Raw genomic sequence first — 21,357 nt, 5'->3', positions numbered from 1 at the left:
CACAATTGCACTCATCTCACACACTAACAAAGTAATGCTCAAAATTCTCCAAGCCAGGCTTCAACAGTATGTGAACTGAGAACTTTCAGATGTTCAAGCTGGATTTAGAAAAGGCAGAGGAATCAGAGATCAAATTGCCAACATCCATTGGATCATAGAAAAAGCAGGAGAATTTCAGAAAAACATCTACTTCTCCTTCATTGACTCTGTGGATTACAACAAACTGTGGAAAATCCTTAAAGAGATGGGAATATCAGACCACCTGACCTGTCTCCTGAGAAATCTGTATGCAGGTCAAGAAGCAACAGTTAAGACCAGACATGGAACAATGGACTGGTTCCAAATTGGGAAAGGAGTATGTCAAGGCTGTATATTGTCACCCTGCTTATTTAACTTATATGTAGAGTACATCATGAGAAATGCTGGGCTGGATGAAGCACAAGCTGGAATCAAGATGGCAGGGAGAGATATCAATAATTTCAGGTATGCAGATGATACCACCCTTATGGCAGAAAATGAAGAAGAACTAGAAAGACTCTTGATGAGAGTGAAAGAGGAGAATGAAAAAGCTGGCTTAAAACTCAACATTCAAAAAACTAAGGTCATGGCATCTGGTCCCATCACTTCGTGGCAAATAGATGGAAACAGTGACAGACTATTTTCTTGGGCTCCAAAATCACTGCAGATGGTGACTGCAGCCATGAAATTAAATGCTTGCTCCTTGGAAGAAAAGCTATGACTAACCTGGACAGCATATTAAAAAGCAGAGACATTACTTTGCTGACAAGGATTTGTCTAGTCAAAACTGTGGTTTTTCCAGTAGTCATGTATGGATGTGAGAGTTGGACCATAAAGAAAGCTGAGTGCTGAAAAATTGATGCTTTTGAACTGGGGTGTTGGAGAAGGCTCTTGAGAGTCCCTTGGACTGCGAGGAGATCAAACCAGTCAATCCTGAAAGAAATCAGTCCTGAATGTTCATTGGAAGGACTTGTGCTGAAGTTGAAGCTCCAATACTTTGGCCACCTGATACGAAGAACTGACTCATTGGAAAAGACCCTGATGCTGGGAAAGATTGAATGCAGGAGAAGGGGACAACAGAGGATGAGATGGTATCACCAGCTTGATGGACATGAGTTTGAGCAAGCTCTGGGAGTGGGTGATGGACAGGGAAGCCTGGCGTGCTGCAGTCCATGGGGTCGAAGAGAGTCAGACGCAACTGAACTGAACTGAATGAAAAAAAAAATCTCTTCCCCAAATAGTTCCTGGTCTAATGAAGTCAGAGGCAGACCCAAAGGAGAGAGTAAAGAAGAATATGAGCCTGACAGAAGTAAGAGGACAGGTACTGACTGCGGTTGCTTCTCTTGTTGTGGAGCACGGGCCCAAGGGTGTGTGGACTTCAACAGTTGCGGTTCCTGGGCTCCGGGGCACAGGCTCAACAGTTGTGCGGCACAGACTTAGTTGCTCCGAGGCGTGTGAGATCTTCCCAGATCAGGGATCGAACTTGTGTCTCCTGCATTGGCAGGTGTATTCTTTACCATGGAGCCACCAGGGAAGCCCCTGGACCTGATATTTTAAAAAATTTTCTAAAACTCTTTGATTCTATAAATTCCTGCAACTCTCCTATCTACCACCCAGTCAGGCTTTTAATTGGACCTCCTCAGTTAAACCCTGCTTGCCCTGATGAGATACTATTTTTCTTTTTCTGAGTTACAAATTACTTATTATCTGTCCTTGTAGTATTTTCAGCTTCATATTCTTGTTTACTCATTCCTTTGGGTTTCCATTAGACCAAAAACTACTTGGGGGAGAGATTTTTTTTTTTAAATTTGGCTGCACTGGGTCTTGGTTTCGTCATCTGTGGCAGGTGGGATCTAGTACCCTGAGCACTGATTGAACCCAGGCCCCCTGCATTGGGAGCTTGGAGTATTAGCCACGGCACCACCAAGAAGTCCCTGGGAAGAGATGTTTGACTTACTTGTGATTACCATTCCCATAATGCTTAAACTAGATCCTGCTTTCCCATCCTCAGCTAGCATCTAACCTTCCAGCATTCACCCTCTGGTCCTGTAAACCTCCCTTTTCCTGAAAGTCCTAGGTAGTTAGAGACCAAAAACTGGAAAGTCCGCTGGGCATTTAACAGAAAAGGCCTTTGTTCTGAGCCCTCCCTCCATCTCTCACTAGCTGTGCAACCCTGAGAAAGTCCCAGTAACCTTACCTGGGATGTCTCAGTCTCTACTTCCTCGCTTCTGAAATAGTGCTAACAATAAACACCCACTCTCATGGGCAGCCCATATGGGATACGTAAACTATCATAAATGGTGTCAGGTAATGGTATTTAGGAGCTATTCAAATACTTAATAAGCACTCAGGATGGAGACTGGCCAGAAACATCTGATCCAGGCATACCAGCTGGATGTCAGGCCAGGGCATTATTCTCACTGTAGCCATTCTGGGTCCCTCCGTAAGGCCATCTTCTCCAGAAGGTGAGCCATGTGGGGTCATAGCTCTGTAACCTGGGACTGAACCGGTAACCCCTGCATTGGGAGGTGAATTCTAAACCATTGAACCGCCAGGGAAGGTCCTCTTTTTCCTTTTATTGAGCAGTCTAACCGACATACAACATTATATTAGTTCAGGGGATACAACATAATGATTCAATATTTGTACAGAAGGCTTTCTTGGAGTAAGCCCTTTTGACATTCACACAGGCCTACAACTTTCTCCACAGGACCTAATCCTAGGGAAATCTCTGAAGAAAGAAGGAATTAGATGGGATGAATGGCAGAGCCAGACACTGGCGTGCGAGTGTGGGCGGCGCTGCGCTGGGTGAACAGCAAGCCGAGAGCGGAAGAGTGCCAGGACTCGCAGGAGGGCGAGACTGGAGAATGGCTTCTGGTTGTGCTCAGTGGGCCCCTGCCTGCCTATAGCCAGTGCCAGGTAAGCAGTCCAGCACCAACCAGAGACAGCAGGGTAACATCAGGGCAGTGGTGGAGTGTGAGTGTGAGTGTGTGTGAGTGTGTGTGTGTGAAGCAGTTAACAAAAGGTCAGGGTCAAGGGGAGTTGTGAAGTCAAGGAGGTCAGTGAGCTGGCTGGCACAAAGGAGCTTCCCTCCCTCCTCACTATTCATTTGGTGAATCAGGAAATTACAACTCAAGGAAAAGAGCAGCTCTTGCAAATGAGCGGTACAAGGCAACACGTGTATTAGAGGGGGGTGGTGACTGAGACACTGGAACCAGGGGCTTCCCACCTTAGGGTGGTTTTCCTCTTCTAACCAAACCCCAACCCCTGAACTCAAAGGAGGGGCATAACATAGAACCTAAGCTTTTGCATCTTCCTTCCAGGAGCACATTATCAGTTAGAGTGGCTAGCAGTCTCAAGGGAACATTAGCTTCTAAGAAAATATGAGGCAACCGAAGAGCAAGTACTATAAAAGAAGCTTTCTCTGGCATAGGTGTCCTTCTGTCATAGGTAATGGACCAGACAGAAAGAAGAATTTTAAGCATAATAAATATCTCAAGAAGGCAAGGAGCAAACTAGAAACATAGAAGAAGAACGGCAGGTAAATAAAATAATTAATTGAAGATAAGGGATATAAAAAATACAACAGTTAAAAAACACTCAAATAATAAAAAAAATTGTTTAAAAATGAGCAACAGATAGACATTCTCCAAAGGTATACAAATGATCAATAAGCACATGAAAAGATACACAAGGTCATTAGCCTTGTTAGGAAAACGTAAATTGAAAACACAAAGAGATACCACTTCAAACCCACTGTCTGCGTGCTGAGTTCCTCAGTTGTGTCCATCTCTTTGCGACTGCATGGACTTTAACCTGCCAGGTTCCTCTGTCCATGGGGATTCTCCAGGCAAGAATACTGGAGTGGGTTGCCATGCCCTCCTCCAGGGGACCTTCCCAACCCAGGAATCGCACCCAGGTCTCCTGCATTGCTAGCAGATTCTTTACCGTCTGAGCCACAAGGGAAGCCCAATAAGAGAATTGCTTAGCAGGCCCCAGGGAGATACGAACTCCTGACATCTGGTTTATAAGACTAGTGCTCTAAACCCTGAGCTATAAAGTCTCATGCCAAACACACTAGGATGGCTTTAACAAAAAAGTCAGGTAATAACAAGTGTTGGTGAGGACCTGCAGAACCGGAATCCTCATACTTTGTTGGTGGGAATGTAAATGGTGTAGCCAATGGGGAAAGTCTGCCAGTTCCTCAAAAAGTTAAACAGAGACTTACCATCAGTTCAGTTCAGTTGCTCAGTTGTGTCCGACTCTTTGAGACCCCATGAATCGCAGCACGCCAGGCCTCCCTGTCCATCAGCAACTCCTGGAGTTCACTCAAACTCATGTCCATAGCGTCGGTATTGCCATCCAGCCATCTCATCCTCTGTCGTCCCCTTCTCCTCCTGCCCCCAATCCCTCCCAGCATCAGAGTCTTTTCCAATGAGTCAACTCTTCGCACCAGGTGGCCAGAGTACTGGAGTTTCAGCTTTAGCATGATTCCTTCCAAAGAAATCCCAGGGCTGATCTCCTTCAGAATGGACTGGTTGGATCTCCTTGCAGTCCAAGGAGTCTCTTCTCCTTGCAGTCAAGAGTCTTCTCCAACACCACAGTTCAAAAGCATCAATTTTTCGGCACTCAGCCTTCTTCACAGTTCAATTCTCATATCCATACATGACCACAGGAAAAACCATAGCCTTGACTAGACGGACCTTTGTTGGTAAAGTAATATCTCTGTTTTTTAATATGTTATCTAGGTTGGTCATAACTTTCCTTCCAAGGAGTAAGCGTCTTTTAATTTCATGGCTGCAATCACCATCAGCAGTGATTTTGGAGCCCAAAAAAACAGTCTGACACTGTTTCCACTGTTTCCCCATCTGACTTACCATAGGACCCAGCAATTATACTTCTAGGTATACATTCAAAGAAAAAAATGATAACCTGGAAACAAATGTTTATAACAGTATCATTCATAATAGCCAGGAAACAGAAAACTCTTATGTCCATCAACTAATGAATGGATAAAATGTGGTAATCCACACAAAGGAACTAAAGAACATGAGCCTCCAGATTGAAAGTTTCCACCAAGTGCTAGCTCCATGAATGAAAAATGTCCCATGGCACACTATTCATGAAATTTCAGGACGCTGAAGAGAAAGAGGATTTTGGCTTCATTTCAGGTAATATTGGAGAGCAGGTTACCTAAAAGCCCTCCTTAACGCAAATATCTAAAAATACCAGCTGAAATAGAAATACCAATCCTATCTAACTGATAAGTCCACAAAATTAGTAAGAAGACAACAAAAGTGCCCCACATGATGAAAGTTGAAAGCCACAGTGGTGAAAGCGAATGCTGACTGCCCTGAGGGAGTCTGTGGACTTAAAAGCCAAGGACTTGGGACTGAAGAGCCACATGAGCCATGAAGATGAGGTCTTGTGCAAGCCTAAAGTGGGGAATGAGGATTGGGAACTCCTGCATGAATCTAGGAGAAAAGGGAAGCCAGAAAATAATCCATCCATTAGAAAAGACAAAAATGGAATAGTGCCTACCTTAGCCTGGGCTCCACATGAAAGGAAAATCTTCACTGAGAATCCAAAGTACAAGCCTCTGAAGAGACTGGAGTTCAAATTCATTCTAGTCATGTGGATTAAGAACCCACTACCCCCATCACCCAACAGAGATTAACATTAAAAAGTAATCCCAGCTAGGGTTTCCCTGGTGGCTCAGTGGTAAAGAATCCACCTGCCAATGCGGGAGACAAGGGTTTGACCCCTGATCTGGGAAGATCCCACATGCCTTGAAACAGCTGAGCCTGAGACACAATTATTGAGCCTGTGCTCTAGAGGCCGCCTGCCCTAGAGACCGTGCTCTGCAACAGGAGACGCCACTGCAATAAGCCAGTGCATGGCAACTAGAGTGACCCTCCTGGACGAAACTAGAAAGAGCTTGAATAGAAAAGACGACCCAGTGCAGTCAAAAATAAGTAAATAAAAATTTTAAAAAAACAGAGCAATGTGCACAGTCATTTGCAGATGAATGGGTGATGTTCAGTTGCTAAGTCGTGTCTGACTCTGCAGCCCCATGAACTGTAGCATGCCAGGCTCCTCTGTCCTCCACTATCTCATGGAGTTTACTCAAATTTATGTCCATTGAGTCAGTGATGCTAACTGTCTCATCCTCTGCCACCTGCTTCTCCTTTTGCCTTCAATCTTTCCCAGCATCAGGGTCTTTTCCAGTGAGTCAGTTCTTTGCATCAAGTAGCCAAAATATTGGAGCTTCAGCTTCAGTATCAGTCCTTCCAATGAATAATCAGGGTTAATTTCCTTTAGGATTGCCTGGTTTGATCTCCTTGCAGTCCAAGAGATTATCAAGAATCTTCTCCAGCACCAAAGTTTGAAGGCATCAGTTCTTTGGTGTTCAGCCTTTTTTACAGTCCAACGCTCAAATCTTTACATGACTACTGGAAAAACCATAGCTTTGACTATGCAGACCTTTGTCAGCAAAGTAATGTCTCTGCTTTTTAATATGCTCTCTAGGTTTGTCATAGCTTTTCTTCCCAGGAGCAAGCATCTTTTAATTTCATGGCTGTAGTCACTGTCCATAGTGATTTTGGAGCCCAAGAAAATAAAATTTGTCATTGTTTCCAATTTTTCTCCTTCTGTTTGGCATGAAGTAAGGGACCAGATGCCATGACCTTAGTATTTTGAATGCTGAGTTGTAAGCCATCTTTTTCACTCTCCTCTTTCACCATCATCAAGAGATTCTTTAGTTTCTCTTCATTTTCTGCCATTAGAGTGTTACCATTTGCATATCTGAGGCAGATATTTCTCCTGGCAATCCTGATTCCAGCTTGTGATTCATCCAGTCTGGCATTTTGCATGATGTTCTCTGTATATACAGCCTTGTCATATTCCTTTCCCAATTTGGAACCAGTCAGTTGTTCCATGTCTGGTTCTAACTGTTGCTTCTTGACCCGCATGTTTTCAATTCTTGTATCTTTGTTTTTATGAAAACTAAAACCCTCCAAAATTAACAACAGTTATGTTATTGTGAATTTTAAGAACAAATGCAGAGAGAATAATCTAAAATCTTCTACACGGAAATGCAGGTCATACACTAAGGAACAAGAATCAGATTGACATCAGTTCTCAACAGCATCTACTTTTTAGCAAGAAGAGCCCACTGTCACTTTTCAATGTGTTGAAGGGGAAAACCTCAGTCAAGGACTTTAATACAAGGGTGAAATAAAGGCATACAAGACTCAAAAAGTTTATCACATAAAGCCCCCTTTTGAAAATATGCTTGGAGGAAGTTCATCAGCAAAAAGAGAACTAGAGCCAGAAGAAAGCAACACCATAAGGGAAGGGAGAGTAAATAATTTAGTGAAATATATCACCATTTAAAAGGCAACAACGAAATGGCATATCTGTAAAAATCCAGAACTCAAACTAGATGATACTAAGAGGGCAGAAGGGAGCATTGAGGGAAGTGACTAGTGCTAAAATACTTATCTAATTGGGTGGGGCTCTTTAAGTTTATCAATAAATTTAAGAATTTTATAGTAAAAGTAACCATGAATATAGGTTTAATAAGTTACTCCATCCTGACTCTCCATCTGCTCATAATATCAGAGGGAAAACTCTTGTTTGACCTTTATCATGAATTCCTTAATGATCCATGACATCCCTCAACATAAACAACCCCCTCCCAACACACACACACACACACACACACACAGTAACTAGAAAACCTCAAGAGAGCTAACATTTTTCGGCCTTTTCTTCCCAAGAGACTGTGGGGCAGGAGTATCAAGTGTGACCTCGAAACCCTCATTTTGGCCCTGTTACCTACCTGGGTCCGGAGTCCGTAGCCTACTCTCATCCATTGAACTCTCCAGTTGAAGGCGGTCGTTGCCTGAAAAAGGACAAAACGTCAGGTGAACCACCTCCACTAATCTTCGACATTCCATCATCCCCTCCTCCAAACTCCCAAATCCTGCACAATTTCCATCGAGGCTCCCGGGAACCCCAAGACTCAACTCCATCCCAACCCACATCCCCTCTCGGTTCCCGCGCCTCCTTCCAGGCTCTTGTTCCCCCAGTCTCTCCGCCCCTTTAGACCTCTGTCTCCTCAATTCCTATGACTCCTCCCCGGTCCCTCTACCCTCCCAGCTCCCGTAACCTATCTGCTTCCCAATTCCTGTGCCCACTTCCCAACCCCGAACCCCTCTTTAACTCCTTTGACCCTTTCCACCTTCCTTCTTATCCCTCCTTCCCCTTTTCAGCATCCGTACCCTTTCCCGGATCCCTCCTCCAATTCTCTGCTCTTTCCCAGTCTCCGTACTCCTTCAAGGCCGCCGTATCCCAGTCGCGGGCTCCATGGGCTCTTTCAAGCTCCGGTCACCGACTGCTTCTCTGCAACTACAGCATAGTCTCTAGGCGCCCTCGGCCGCGGGCTCGGTTTAAATTTCCTGTTGGCCCCGCCCCTAAAATTACGTAAGAGCTGTGAGACTGCCATACGGGGGCCCTCGGAGGACAATCTTAGCTAGGCCAACCTCTCTCTTCCCCTTTATCTTTCACTCTGCTCTGTCTGTTTCTTCATCTGTCCACTTTTCATAGGCTTGAGATCTTTTGAGGTTTAATAGCCAGAGACCTGGGGACTAGCAGTAGCGTCTTAGTGATTCTTCACACTGAGCTAGTTTGAAATTCCTAGGGGTTCAATAATAACAAAATAAACCTAACGCTTGTAGACAGAGCGTCTACAGTTTACATAAAGATTTCACATACATAGAATTTCATCTCCACATGTTTTGTCTCCCTTCATTTTCCACTTATCCACCCCCCCCCCCCGCCCCGCAAAATCTCAAAAGTGGTGTCTCCATTCCTCACTTCCATGTTGTCTTCAATTCACCTGATCAGAGCTTGATTCTCACCTCTCCATTAAAACCGTACTTACCCAGCCAACTGTGACTTCCATTTTCCCCTAGCTGACTTTTAGAACATTGAAACAGACTTCTTCCTCCTTCTTGGAACACTTTTTTTCTTTTGTTTCCATTTCTACCCATTTTCACCTTACCTCAATGGGCTCCTTCTCCATCTCTTTTGCTGGATCCAATGCCACTTTCACTTATAAATGTTGGTGTGCACCAAGGCTTTAGCTTTTAGCCTTCTTCTCTTGCCTATAAACACTGTTTCCCAAGGAGATCTCTTCCAACTGCATAACTTTAAAATTCAGCTCTGTGTTAACGCCTGAGTTCTGACTTCTCCCCAGATCTCCAGACATGTGGTCAAGTATCTACTGGACATTTCCATTTAGGTGAGGACTCAGGCTTAACAAGTTCAACATTTGTTCCACTGCCCCCTGCCAAAAAAAAAAAAAAAAAAACCTCCTCACGTATCCTTATCCCATCTCATTATCCACTCAGTTCAAACCTATGTTATATATATAAAAAAAATTTTTTTTAATAAAAACTTTATCTTTCAGAACTTTCCCTTATCCCCACCCTGCTCCCAAAACAAATTCTACCAATTCCAAAGTACCTCTTGAATCAGACCCAGCCACTAATTTCTTGCCCAAAGTACTGCAGTTAATTCCTAACATATTTCTACACTTAAATCGCTTTCTACCTTTTCCCAATATAATCCCTTTTCCATGAGCAACCAGCATGATTCATTAAACCCATGGTAGAAGTGTATATACCACAAACACCTTGTATCCCTTCCAGTAGGGCCTCTCCCTGCAGATTTGAGCTCCTGGGGAACCCAAATTTGGCCATGTGACTGGCTTTGGCTGATGGAAAAAAATGAAAACAAATGACACATCACTTCCAAGAATAAGTTTAAAAGCCAGCTGATTTATCAAGTTCTCTTTTCCCTTATCTAGCAATGTCCAGCCAGAGGGTACCCTGTCAACATGGGTTCCTTGGTGAAGAAGACTTGCAACAGAAGCATGGGCAAGCCATAACTGACATGTAGCAGGAGTGATAGTCGCTCAGTCGTGTCTGACTCTTTGCGACCCCATAAACTGTAGCCTGTCAGGCTCCTCTGTCCATGGAATTCTCCAGGCAAAAATACTGGAGTGGGTTGCCATTTCCTTCTCCAGGTAGCATGAGCAAGAAATAAACCTTTGTTGTTGTAAGCTACTGAGATTTGGGCATCATTTATTACCTGGGGCTTCCTAGGTGGTTCAGTGGTAAAGAATCTGCCTGCCAATGCAGTAGACACGCAGGGTTTGATCCCTGGGCCGGGAAGATCCCCTGCAGGAGATGGCAATCTACTCCTGTTATTTCTCGCCTGAGAAATCCCACGGAGGTGCCTGGCAGGCTACAGTTCATGGGGTCACAGAGTCAGACACAACTTAGTGACTAAACGACAACAACCAGAATCTAGGTCAAGTTTCTCAAAGTGTGGTTCAGCCCTTTCAGAAGGTTCCATGAGGTCAAAACTGTTTTTACCATGATACTAACATCATTATTCACTTTTGCTCTCATTGTGTCATGAATATTCAGTAAAGTATGCAAAAGCCAAAATGAGAATCTAGCACTTTCATTGTATCAGATATTTAAAGATTTGCAGAAATGTAAAATAATGCCACTCTTTTAATTCCATTGAAAATCATCATTAGGACTTCCCTGGTGGTGCAGTGGATAAGAATCTGCCTGCCAAGGCAGAGGACATGGGTTTGATCTCTGATCCGGGAAGATCCCACATGCCTCAGAGCAACTAGGTCCTTGCAGCACAACTACTGAGCCTGGGCGCCGCAACTGCTGAAACCGTGTGCCTAAAGCCTGTGCTCCACAAGAGGAACCACCTCAGTGGGAAGTCCGTCCCTTCCGCTGTAACTAGAGAGTAGCCGCCGCTCCCTGCAACTAGAGAAGGCTAACATGCAACAGCACAGCCAAAAATAAATTTAAAAATATCGTAGTGTGTACCTGTCAAAAAAATTTTTTTAAGTGCTTAAGAAAATGCATCATTTATCTTAACACACAGTGGGCTTATTTTTAAATGAATAAATGCATTTTAAATGTTTTAATTTCTAACATGATAAATATCAAGTATGATTTTATTATAAGTATATACACAAATACATAAAATATATTTATTAGTACAAATTTAAAGATACCCATGTGGTGGCAGTTGGTCTCGAAGATGGCCTGCAATGACTATCCTTGACTCCTGATAGTCATTGTTTAGTCGCTAAATTTTGTCTGATTCTTTTGCGACCCCATGGACTGTAGCCCACCAGTCTCCTCTGTCCATGGGATCTCCCAGGCAAGAATACTTGAGTGGGTTGCCATTTCCTTCTCCAGGGGATCTTCCTGACCCAGGGATCCAACTCAAGTCTCCTGCAAGTCTCCTGCATTGGCAGGTGGATTCCTGACCACTGAACCACCAGGTAAGCCCCCCTGATAGTCATACTCACATCCAGTAAGGCTATATACCAATAGAGTATTTTTTAAAATATCTATTTATTTATGTTCGGCTGTGCTGGGTCTTCATTATTGCACAGGCTTTCTCAACTTGCAGTGAGTAGAGGCTACTCACTATTTCGGTGTGCAGGCTTCTCACTGTGGAGGCTTGTTTATTGTAAAGCACAAGCTCTAGAGCACAGGCTCAGTGGTTGTGGCAGTCAGGCCTATTTGCCCTGAGGCAAGTGGAATCTTTCCAGACCAGGGATTGAGCCCATCCACCCTGCATTGGCAGATGGATTCTTAGCCACTGGACCACTGGGGAGCCCCTGTACAAATAGAGTATTGAGGAAATGACAATGTGTGACTCCGGAGGCTAGGTCATAAAAGACATCTCAGTATCTTCATTGCTTTTTCTTGGATGCCTGCTGTGGGGGAAGCCAGCTGCCATAACATGAGGGCACTCAAGTATGCCGGTGGAGAGGCTCCTTGTGGAGAGGAACTGAGGCTTCCTGCCAACAGCTGGTCCTGACTTCCCCATCTGTGACCAAGCCATCTGGCAAGTAGATCCTTCAGTCTCAGCTTAGCTTTCAGATGACTGCAACCTCACAAGAGACCCCAAGTCAGAAAAATTCCAGCCAAGCTACTCCTAAGTTGCAGGCCCACAGAAACTGAGAAAATAAATGATTAATGTTGTTTTAAGTCCCTAAATTTTGAGGTGATTTGTTACACAGCAATAGATTAACAAATATACACATAAACAAAAAAGCTGTTTGGGATTCTCCATTTTAAACAATGTAAAAGGGAGGGAATTCCCTGGCCATCCAATAGTTAGAATTCTGGCCTTCCACTGCCCAGGGCCCAGGTTCAGATCTCAAAAGCTGTGCGGCCAAAAATCAAAAATGAAAAGGGCCTAAAACCAGAACTTACCTTATCCTCACTGACAAAATCAGATCAAATTCCTCTTTTCAGAAACTCCCAGTAGCCAGCAGCTTTCCCAGTTTGCTCCTCAGACCAAACTTCTCTGAGTCTTGAACAAACCTAGCTCGTTCCTGCCTTAGGACCTTTGCACTAATAGTTCCATTTCCCAGATCTTCTCTTTCCTTTTAGGCATCAGATCAAATCTCATTTTTTTTCAGACAGGACTTCTGAGACTGCCCAACCTAACGGTAGTTTACTTGTTTGTGGTCTATATTTCCCCCCTGGAAGGTTAAGTTTTATAGAACAAGGACTTTTTCTGTTTTACTCACTGCTATATCCCCAAAGTAAGAATGTAGTAGATTCTTTTTTTTTTTTTTTTAACTTATTTATCTGGCTGTGCCAGGTTTTAATTACAGCACACAAGATCTTCAGGGTCTTTATCTGTGGCATGTGGGAGCTAGTTCCCTGACCAGGGATTGAACTCCAGCCTGCTGGATTGGGAGCATGGGGTCTTAGCCAGTAGATGAACAGAGAAGTTCCAAGAATGTAGTACATCCTTAATGAGTGTTGTTAAATGAGTGAAAAAAAATTAATCTCTCTGATCTTTTTTTTTTTTCATTTGTAAAGTGAAGATAATATTAATACCAGGCAGTGAGGTTTTAAAGATTAAAGATGTGTTTAGCAAAGTCTGTGAACAGAAAAAGGTAGCTTTTATTGTGTGTGTTAGTCACTCAGTTGTGTCCAATTCTTTGTGACCCTGTGGACTATAGCCTGCCAGGCTCCTCTGTCCATGGAATTCTCCAGGCAAGAATACTGGAGTGGGTTGCCATTCCCTTCTCCACCCAGGGACTGAACCTGGATCTCCTGAATTGCAAGCAGACTGTCTCCCATCAGAGCCACCAGGAAAGAATATTTACTACTTGGCAGAAAATATTTTGAGATAATAATTCAAATTGTTCTTTCTGGTTGTTTTTGATTCCTGAGGGGAAGTGCTTAGAAAAAAAATCAGCTCATACCATAGAGCAAGGATTGATTTTTCAATATCTAAAAGACTTGTACAGACAGATTCAGAAAAGATCAACCACCCAATTGAAAAATGGGTATGGGAACAGTCACAGTAAAGGAAATACAAAGAGCATTCAAATATGCTCAACCTCATTTAAAGTAAGATAAATGCAAATGACATCTATATCGAAATACCATTTTTCACTTAACAGACTGGCAAAGATCAGTTTTTCGAGAGACTGACAAATTGCCTTATGTAAGGTTTGTACCAGACTCCTGTGTAAGGCAATTTGGCAAGCTCTAGGAAAATTATAAACACACGTATTTTTCCACCTAGCAGTCCTGTGTCTGGGAGTTCTTCTACAGATACACTCATACATATGGGATATAACTTCTGTAATAAAGGTATTTACTGAAGCATTACCATATTTAGCCACTATATGGTGTTTATTAGACAAATATTTATAAAATAATGACACAGAAAAGGGATGCACATATATCTATTTATTTAATGCTACAAATACATATGGAATGCATATTATAATGTTCAAAGTGCTTTAAAAATGGTAATTCATCTTCATAACAATCCTCTGAGGTAGGTAGTAACTAAACCCATTTCATATTGAGGTTAAAAATTGGCTTGAGGTCTCATACTTAAAAGGTGTTAGTGCTGGAATTTGAATCCCAGCAGCCTGACTTCAGAATCCATGCTCTTAATGTTGTTCTCTGCTGCTTCTCAATGTAGGGTAAATGGAAATCTGATACAGTGATATTAAAATCTGACAGAATAGATTTTGAGAGATAAAGGATTACTAGGAATACAGATGACATTTTTGATGATAAACAGTTTACCAGGGACTAAATAACCTAGTCTTTATACGACTCTAACAACATCAAAGTAAGCCAGAAAGGGAAGGGAAAACTATAAAATCTACAGTATACGAGGAAATTTTAAGATACTTTTCTCCTACAAATAGATGATAGATGAAACAAAAATAAAATAAGACTGCTGCTGCTGCTGCTAAGTCGCTTCAGTCGTGTCTGACTCTGTGCGACCCTGTGGACTGCAGCCTACCAGGCTCCTCCGTCCATGGGATTTTTCAGGCAAGAGTACTGGAGTGGGGTGCCATTGCCTTCTCCTAAAATAAGACTAGTAACATATAAAAGATTCAATGAGGAGAATCCCCTGGTGGTCCAGTGGTAAAGACTTCATCTTCCAATGCAGGGTTTAATCCCTGGTTGAGGAACTAAGATCCCATGCGCTGTCCAGGAGGACCCAAAAAATAAATAAATAAAAGATTCAATGATATAACTAATAAATTTTAATATATAAATATTAGAAAATACTCTCAAGTACATGGAAAGTTAAAAAATTGACTTGAACTATGCCACTACAGTATCAACCAATGCCAAAATACTAATAACATACAGAATCCATCCAATGACCACAAAATGAAGTTAGAAACCAATAACAAAAAGTTAAGTTTTTTTTAAAGAGTAAAACAAAACACATTACTCTGGAATTTTAAAAAAACCACATTTCTAAATAATTCATGATTGAAGAATAAAACCATGGAAATTGCAGTATATTTAGAACCTCACCAATGAAAAACTATAGATCAAAAGCTGTTAAATACCTTTTTAAAAGCTGTAAGATTCAGCTAAGTAACTAGAGAGAAAGTATGACCTTAAATGTTGATGCTATATTAGAAAATAAGACAGACTGAAAATGAATTAGCTAAGTGTTCACCTTGAGAGGTCAGAAAATGAAAGGTATGCCCAAAGTTTATGGATAGTCAGAAATAATAAAAGACAGAAATTAATGAAATTAAGAAAAATTAATAAGATCAATGAAAAAATTAAGAAAAAAGAAAAAGTAGATTCCTACAAATGAGCATGACAAAGACAAATAATCTAAAAAACCCACAAGGGATATAAACAGGCAATTCAAAGATGAGGTAATTTTGGACTTCCCTGGTATTCCGGTGTTAGGACTCTGAGCTCCCAACGCAGGGGACACAGGTTTGATCCCTGGTCAATAAGATCCCGAATGCTACCTGGTGCAGCCAACAAACAAACAGATAAACAAAAGAAACACTTAAAAAAAAAATGAGGAAATTTTAATGGCTGATAAATACATAAAAAGTGCTGACTCAATTGTAATTAAATGCAAATTAAGCCCAAGCTAGTAATGCAAATTAAACAATTAGAAGCTCTTTCACACACTTTTCACTGGCAAAAATTAAAATCAAGTTTTAGTAAAAACAGGAAGGCAAGGGAATGTAAACTGGAACAAGCGCTTGGGAGAGCAATATGGGGATCTCATGCCCCTCAACTCAGCAATTCTGTTTTTTGATATATCCTGTTCTCTGAAGAGAGGTGTGCACCCTTCAGATACAAGATATTCACAGAGGTGCCAAAGGAAGACATTAGCATTTAAATATTTGTTTACATTTGGCTGTGCTGGGTCTCGGTTGCTGTGCACGGGCTTCTCGTTGCAGTGGCCTCTCTGTGCATAGCACAGGCTCTAGGCACTCAGGCGTCAGTAGTTTTGGCTCTTGGGCCCTAGAACATGGACAGTAGTTGTGGCTCTCAGGCTTTAGTTGCCTGTGGCATCTGGACTTCCCGGCTGGCTCAGTGGTAAAGAATCTGCCTGCAAAGGAGGAGATGCAGGTTCAAGCCCTGGGTTGGGAAGATCCCCTGGAGAAGGAAATGGCTACCCATTCCAGTATTCTTGCCTGGGAAATCCCATAGACCGAGGAGCCTGGAGGGCTACTGTCCTCGGGGTCACAAGAGTCGGACACGACCTAGCCACTAAACAACAAAAATGTGGGATCTACCTGGACCAGGGATAGAAGTTGTGTCCCCTGTGTTGGTAGGCAGAGTCTTATCCCCTGTACCACCGGGGAAATCCTAAATATATTTGATTTAAGAGAAAAACAAGTAAGCTTAATAATCTTTAGTAAGCAGGCTAATGCTGGTGTCCTTCCCATGCTCTTGTCAGAGATCCTGGCTTACATAGTAAAGCAACTGAGCTATCTGGGTAAAGGGTAAGGGAGCTTCCTATCTAGACTGGTTGTCTGTGTTTTCTCTGCAGAGTTCAGCATGAGTTGGTTTTACACTGTTCTCCACAATTTACATATTCCCAGATAAATTTACAGATTATGCTATCTGGATTTTCCTAACTCCCAGAAGTGAACAAGAGGCTTAATAAGATTTGTCCAAAGAAGCAAAGTTAAGATTACAAATAATCCGAATGACACACACAAGTGAACACTCCAGGTACAAACTCTGAGGTTCAGTGAGGAGTCAGCTGGCCAATGGTTGAGAAAAATCACTGAAGTTTAAGAGGAACTCTTTGCTAGTAATGAATCCTTTGCCCTAATCAACTGTACACTTGAAAGTGGTTCAGATGGTAAATTTTATGCTATGAGCATTTACAATAAAAAATTTTAAATAGTAATAATGTAGGAAAGGAATGAAGCATATTCAGCCACATTATTTTCACTAAGTATTTTGGTATTATAAACAAATAAATATTTATAACATATTATTTCTTTTAAATTACCCTTTTGTTATTTATTTTTTGGCTGTGCCACGTGGCATGTGGGATCTTAGTTCCCTGACCAGGGATCTAACCTGGGCTGCCTGCATTGGAAGCATGGAGTCTTCATCACTGGACTGCTAGGAAGTCCCTTAACCACCCTTTTTATATATCTTATGATGGACATACAAATTTTGTATAGTGGTTTACACTATTATCTAATTCATAAATACATATTAATATGCTAGGTATGCAAAAATATTTTTTCTGCTAAAAGTATGTAGCAAAAATGTTTGATGCTCATTGGCCCAGAGAAATTTTTTCACAGTGGGGTAAGGAGATACCTATAAGAATGGGACTTGAAGCACTGTTTGAAGAACTGGGAAATAATCTAAATGCCTATCAGTAGAGGTATGAATCAGCTGGGCAATATTCAAGCAATGGAATATTATACAGTGGTTTAAATGAATGGATAAGAGCTACATGTATCAACACAGGAAAATATTTTCAAGATCTTAAATGAAAAAAGCATGCTGCAGAAAGGAATGTCCAACATGTAAGACAATGTGATATATTGTTTATGGATACATACCCATGGATACACGCATATTACATATGCATACGCAGTAATATGTACTATGTTTAAAAACACTCAAGAGGAAGACAGACACAAAGGTCAGGAACAGAAGTTCCCTCTGGGTAGGGAAGGAAGCAAAGGAGATTTAAAACAAAAGGTGCAAGGTAAATTAATATAAGAAATAATATTATTTTTTATATTACTTTATGTTTTATCTTCAGCCACATTGGGCAGCATGGGGGTTCGCAGTTCCCTGACCAGGCATAAAACCTGTGTCCCATGCATTGGGAGCATGGAGTCTTAACCACTGAGCCACCAGGGAAATCCCAATAGCTCATACTCTTAGAACAAGTCTCCCTGAGTTCTCCTCCTCAGTGACAACCATCTTCACATTCCCTTGTGTATCTTTCCAGATATTTCATGCACATGCCAGACCACATATGTGTATGTATTTATCCCCATCCTTCCTCTTTGTAAACACAAATGGTAGCAAACGTTACATATTATTCTGTGCCTCACTTTTTTTCTTTAACAATGTATCCTGAAGTTTGTTGTCAGTACATCAAGAGCTTCCTCCACCTTTTCAGTTCAGTTCAGTTCAGTCGCTCAGTCGTGTCCGACTCTTTGCGACCCCATGAATCCCAGCACACCAGGCCTCCCTGTCCATCACCATCTCCTGGAGTTCACTCAGACTCACGTCCATCGAGTCCGTGATGCCATCCAGCCATCTCATCCTCGGTCGTCCCCTTCTCCTCCTGTCCCTAATCCCTCCCAGCATCAGAGTCTTTTCCAGTGAGTCAACTCTTCGCATCAGATGGCCAAAGTACTAGAGTTTCAGCTTTAGCATCATTCCTTCCAAAGAAATCCCAGGGCTGATCTCCTTCAGAATGGACTGGTTGGATCTCCTTGCAGTCCAAGGGACTCTCAAGAGTCTTCTCCAACACCACAGTTCAAAAGCATCAATTCTTCGGCTATGGCTGCACAATCCCTGTTTCTGTGGCTTGAGTCAGTCTTCTGTAGACAGAATGTAAACTATTTCTGTTCTTTCACTACAATAAGCATCACTGCAACACATATCCTATTATGTCATTCTGCACACATGCATGTATTATAATCAATTCCCAGAAGGAGAAATGTTGGGTCTTTTTCAAACTGCCCTCCAGCAAGACTCTACCCGTTCATCTGCTGCAGCACTTCCTAGTGCCTATATCACCCAGTCATAGACCAACACTGTGTATCATCAGACATTGAGGAGAAAACATGGTATCTCATTACAGGTTTAATTTGCATATTTTATTTTTTAAAGGATGTTTATTTGGCTGCACCAGGTCTTAGTTCCAGCATGTGGAATCGTCGATCTTCATTGTGATGTAAGAATTCTTTAGTTGCAGCATGCAACTTCTCGTTTGTGGCATGTGCAATCTAATTCCCTGACCAGGGACCGAATCAGGGCCCCCTGTATCGGGAACCCCGAGGCTTAGTCACTGGACCACCAGGGAAGTCACTGTTTGCATATTTTAAAAATTATAAATGTGATGATATTTTTTAGTGTAGAAAGCTATCTTGATTTTTTTTCTATAAGTTTTCTGTCATTTGTCCAGTGGTATGAATTGGTTTTCTGAACTATGAGCTAATTACTTTTGTAATTTTGTAATAGTGAGCGAAGATTCTTTTAATTGCAGAATCTGTAGAGCCTTCCCTCAGTTTTGTGAGAAGCTTGTATGTGTCTTCATAAAGCCTTTGTTGCATTGTGCTAACAGTGGTTTCCTGATACTAATACTATAGCAGGACAAGATGTCACCATGGGAGCAAACTGAGTAAAGGTGTACAGGTCTCTATGTACTACTCATACAGCTCCCTGTGAGTCTGGTATAACTTCAAATTTAAAAGTTCAGAAAGAACAAAATTTTGTGGTCCTTTTCTGATTGTGGGGGCTCTGACATCAAACTGTGATCCCTGAGTCATGACGGCTCCCAAGTCTGCTTACCTAACAAACTCCACCTGCAAGACAGCCACTGGATTAAAATGTACATCTGAGAACCTGAAACTGGGACAAGTCTTTGGGGGTTGACTCTGGCCTCTGACTCCCTTATTGTCACATTCTAACTCAGGGAGCACACAGAAGCCATGAGGCTAACAGGCACATATCCTGTATTTCTACTGAGCTTTACAGTGTTCCGTGTCCATCCATTTACATTACCCCAACGATAATAAAGGTAGAGAATTCTCTCAAGAGGCCCTTTGCCAGTTATACCAGACCCTTCCTTTCCTTTCGTTGTCACCCCCTGAATATCTTCTATTCGAACTCTGTGGTTCAAGCCATCCATAATTCTCTGGAGGGCCCCCCATAGCTTCCTGCATCTGGGTCTGCTCCTTTTCTCTTTCAGTCTTTTTGCCTAAAGGACTCTCACTTGGTCTTCGAAAAAGAGAAAGCCTCACCTCCACTAGGAAGCCTTCCTCCATCTCTCATCTCCAGTTTCCAACTTCAATCCAACAGGCAAGGTTAACCTAATCTTCTTCCAGCCATCCTACCGCAATTTCCATTAGACACTGAAACATTTCTCTCACTGTATTGCCATTATTAGTTTAAACATGTCTGCTCAACCCACTGAAGATCCTTTGAAGGGAGAGATTTTGTGACATTAAACTTTGTCTTTTAGTGCCCAGCAGCAATGCCAATAATTATTTACTGACTTGCCAGCCTCCTCTGCAGTTCAGAAAAAGCCAACCTGGGTTCTTGGGTGATTCATTTCAGCCCAGAGCCAGGTGTTTTGAGAATCAGCTGAGACTCTTCCATGATGTAAACGAGCACTTGCTTCTGGTTACGCTCCCTGTAAATGTGTGAGTGTGTTTTTTCCTTATTTTTACTATGTGGACAACAAAAGCATCTCCTCACACGGTTGTTAGGAGGATTATAAGAGATAATGCCTCAAATGGAGAAGGAAATGGCAACCCACTCCAGTATTCTTGCCTAGAGAATCCTGTGGACAGAGCCTGGTGGGTTGCTGTCTATAGGGTCGCACAGAGTCGGACATGACTGAGCGACTTCACTTTTCACTTGCATGCATTGGAGAAGGCAATGGCAACTCACTCCAGTATTCTTGATTGGAGAATCCCAGGGACAGAGGAGCCTGGTGGGCTGCCGTCTATGGGGTCGCAAAAAGTTGGACACGACTGAAGCAACTTAACAGCAGCAGCAATGCCTCAAAAGCTCTTAGATAACGCTTGGAAATGGGTAAAGAAGGCTCTTCGAAGATATTTCTATGTAAGTGTTGACTGGGTGAATGAAAAACGACTGGAGGTTGCCAGTTCATTTATTGAGCACCCACTATGTGTCCAGTACTGGGTTAAGCAAGCATGCTAGGTGCAGAGAAGCAACCGCAGCACTTTAGAGAGGCCTTAATTTAACACAGATTGCAGGGAATGGAATCAGGGAAGGTTTCTGGAGCTTGAGTTTTGATTGGGGGGGAGGGGGCGCGGGGGCAGCTTGGAAAGGCGCAGGTGGCACTTGATAGCCATAGTGCATATTCCACAGAGCCGGCGGTTTCCTCCTTGAAAGCAGTGTAGGAGCGGGTGGCTTAGCTTTCTACGACTGGCGAGAAAGGGCGGCTTGGCGAGGCCTGTCAAAGCGCTGGAATCGAAGCTGAGTTCCAGTCCTGTTTAGTTAGTAGCCGCGTGACTTTGGCCAAGTCACTGAACTTCCCCAACTGTAAAAAAGAGTCTGTTAAGAATACTCACCTGCCAGGATTCCAGAGAGACCGCATCATCGTGCATAAGCCAGCATGCGCTCTATTTAGAAGGTACAAAATGCACCGGCAGGTTACTAGGGGTCGACGGGGCTCTAAGCCAGGCGCACCGGGGGCGCGGATTTCCTCTCTGAGCATGCGCAGTGG

General features: G+C 42.6%; 1 protein-coding gene and 1 long non-coding RNA gene across 2 annotated transcripts in view; both read right to left on the bottom strand.

The window, feature by feature from the left end:
* DBF4B (DBF4 zinc finger B) overlaps window positions 1-9,106 on the bottom strand; it is a 30,650-nt gene extending 21,544 nt beyond the window's left edge. The window contains exons 1-3 of the mRNA XM_060395915.1: window positions 9,086-9,106; window positions 8,304-8,409; window positions 7,862-7,924 (exon numbers count right to left, since the gene is read on the bottom strand). Of these exons, the coding sequence (XP_060251898.1) occupies window positions 7,862-7,924; window positions 8,304-8,409; window positions 9,086-9,106 (190 nt within the window). The remainder of the gene's footprint in view (window positions 1-7,861; window positions 7,925-8,303; window positions 8,410-9,085) is intronic.
* A 4,726-nt stretch (window positions 9,107-13,832) lies between these two features.
* On the bottom strand, window positions 13,833-21,342 carry LOC121820628 (uncharacterized). Its single transcript, XR_009595606.1, has 2 exons — window positions 21,203-21,342; window positions 13,833-18,478 (listed from the first exon to the last, which is right to left on the bottom strand). It is a non-coding gene; the product is annotated as an uncharacterized LOC121820628 (long non-coding RNA).
* Between the last annotated feature and the right edge of the window lie 15 nt (window positions 21,343-21,357).

This window comes from Ovis aries, chromosome 11 (assembly GCF_016772045.2).
Source record: "Ovis aries strain OAR_USU_Benz2616 breed Rambouillet chromosome 11, ARS-UI_Ramb_v3.0, whole genome shotgun sequence".
NCBI classification, from domain to species: domain Eukaryota; kingdom Metazoa; phylum Chordata; class Mammalia; order Artiodactyla; family Bovidae; genus Ovis; species Ovis aries.
This window is presented reverse-complemented; position numbering and strand designations above follow the sequence as displayed.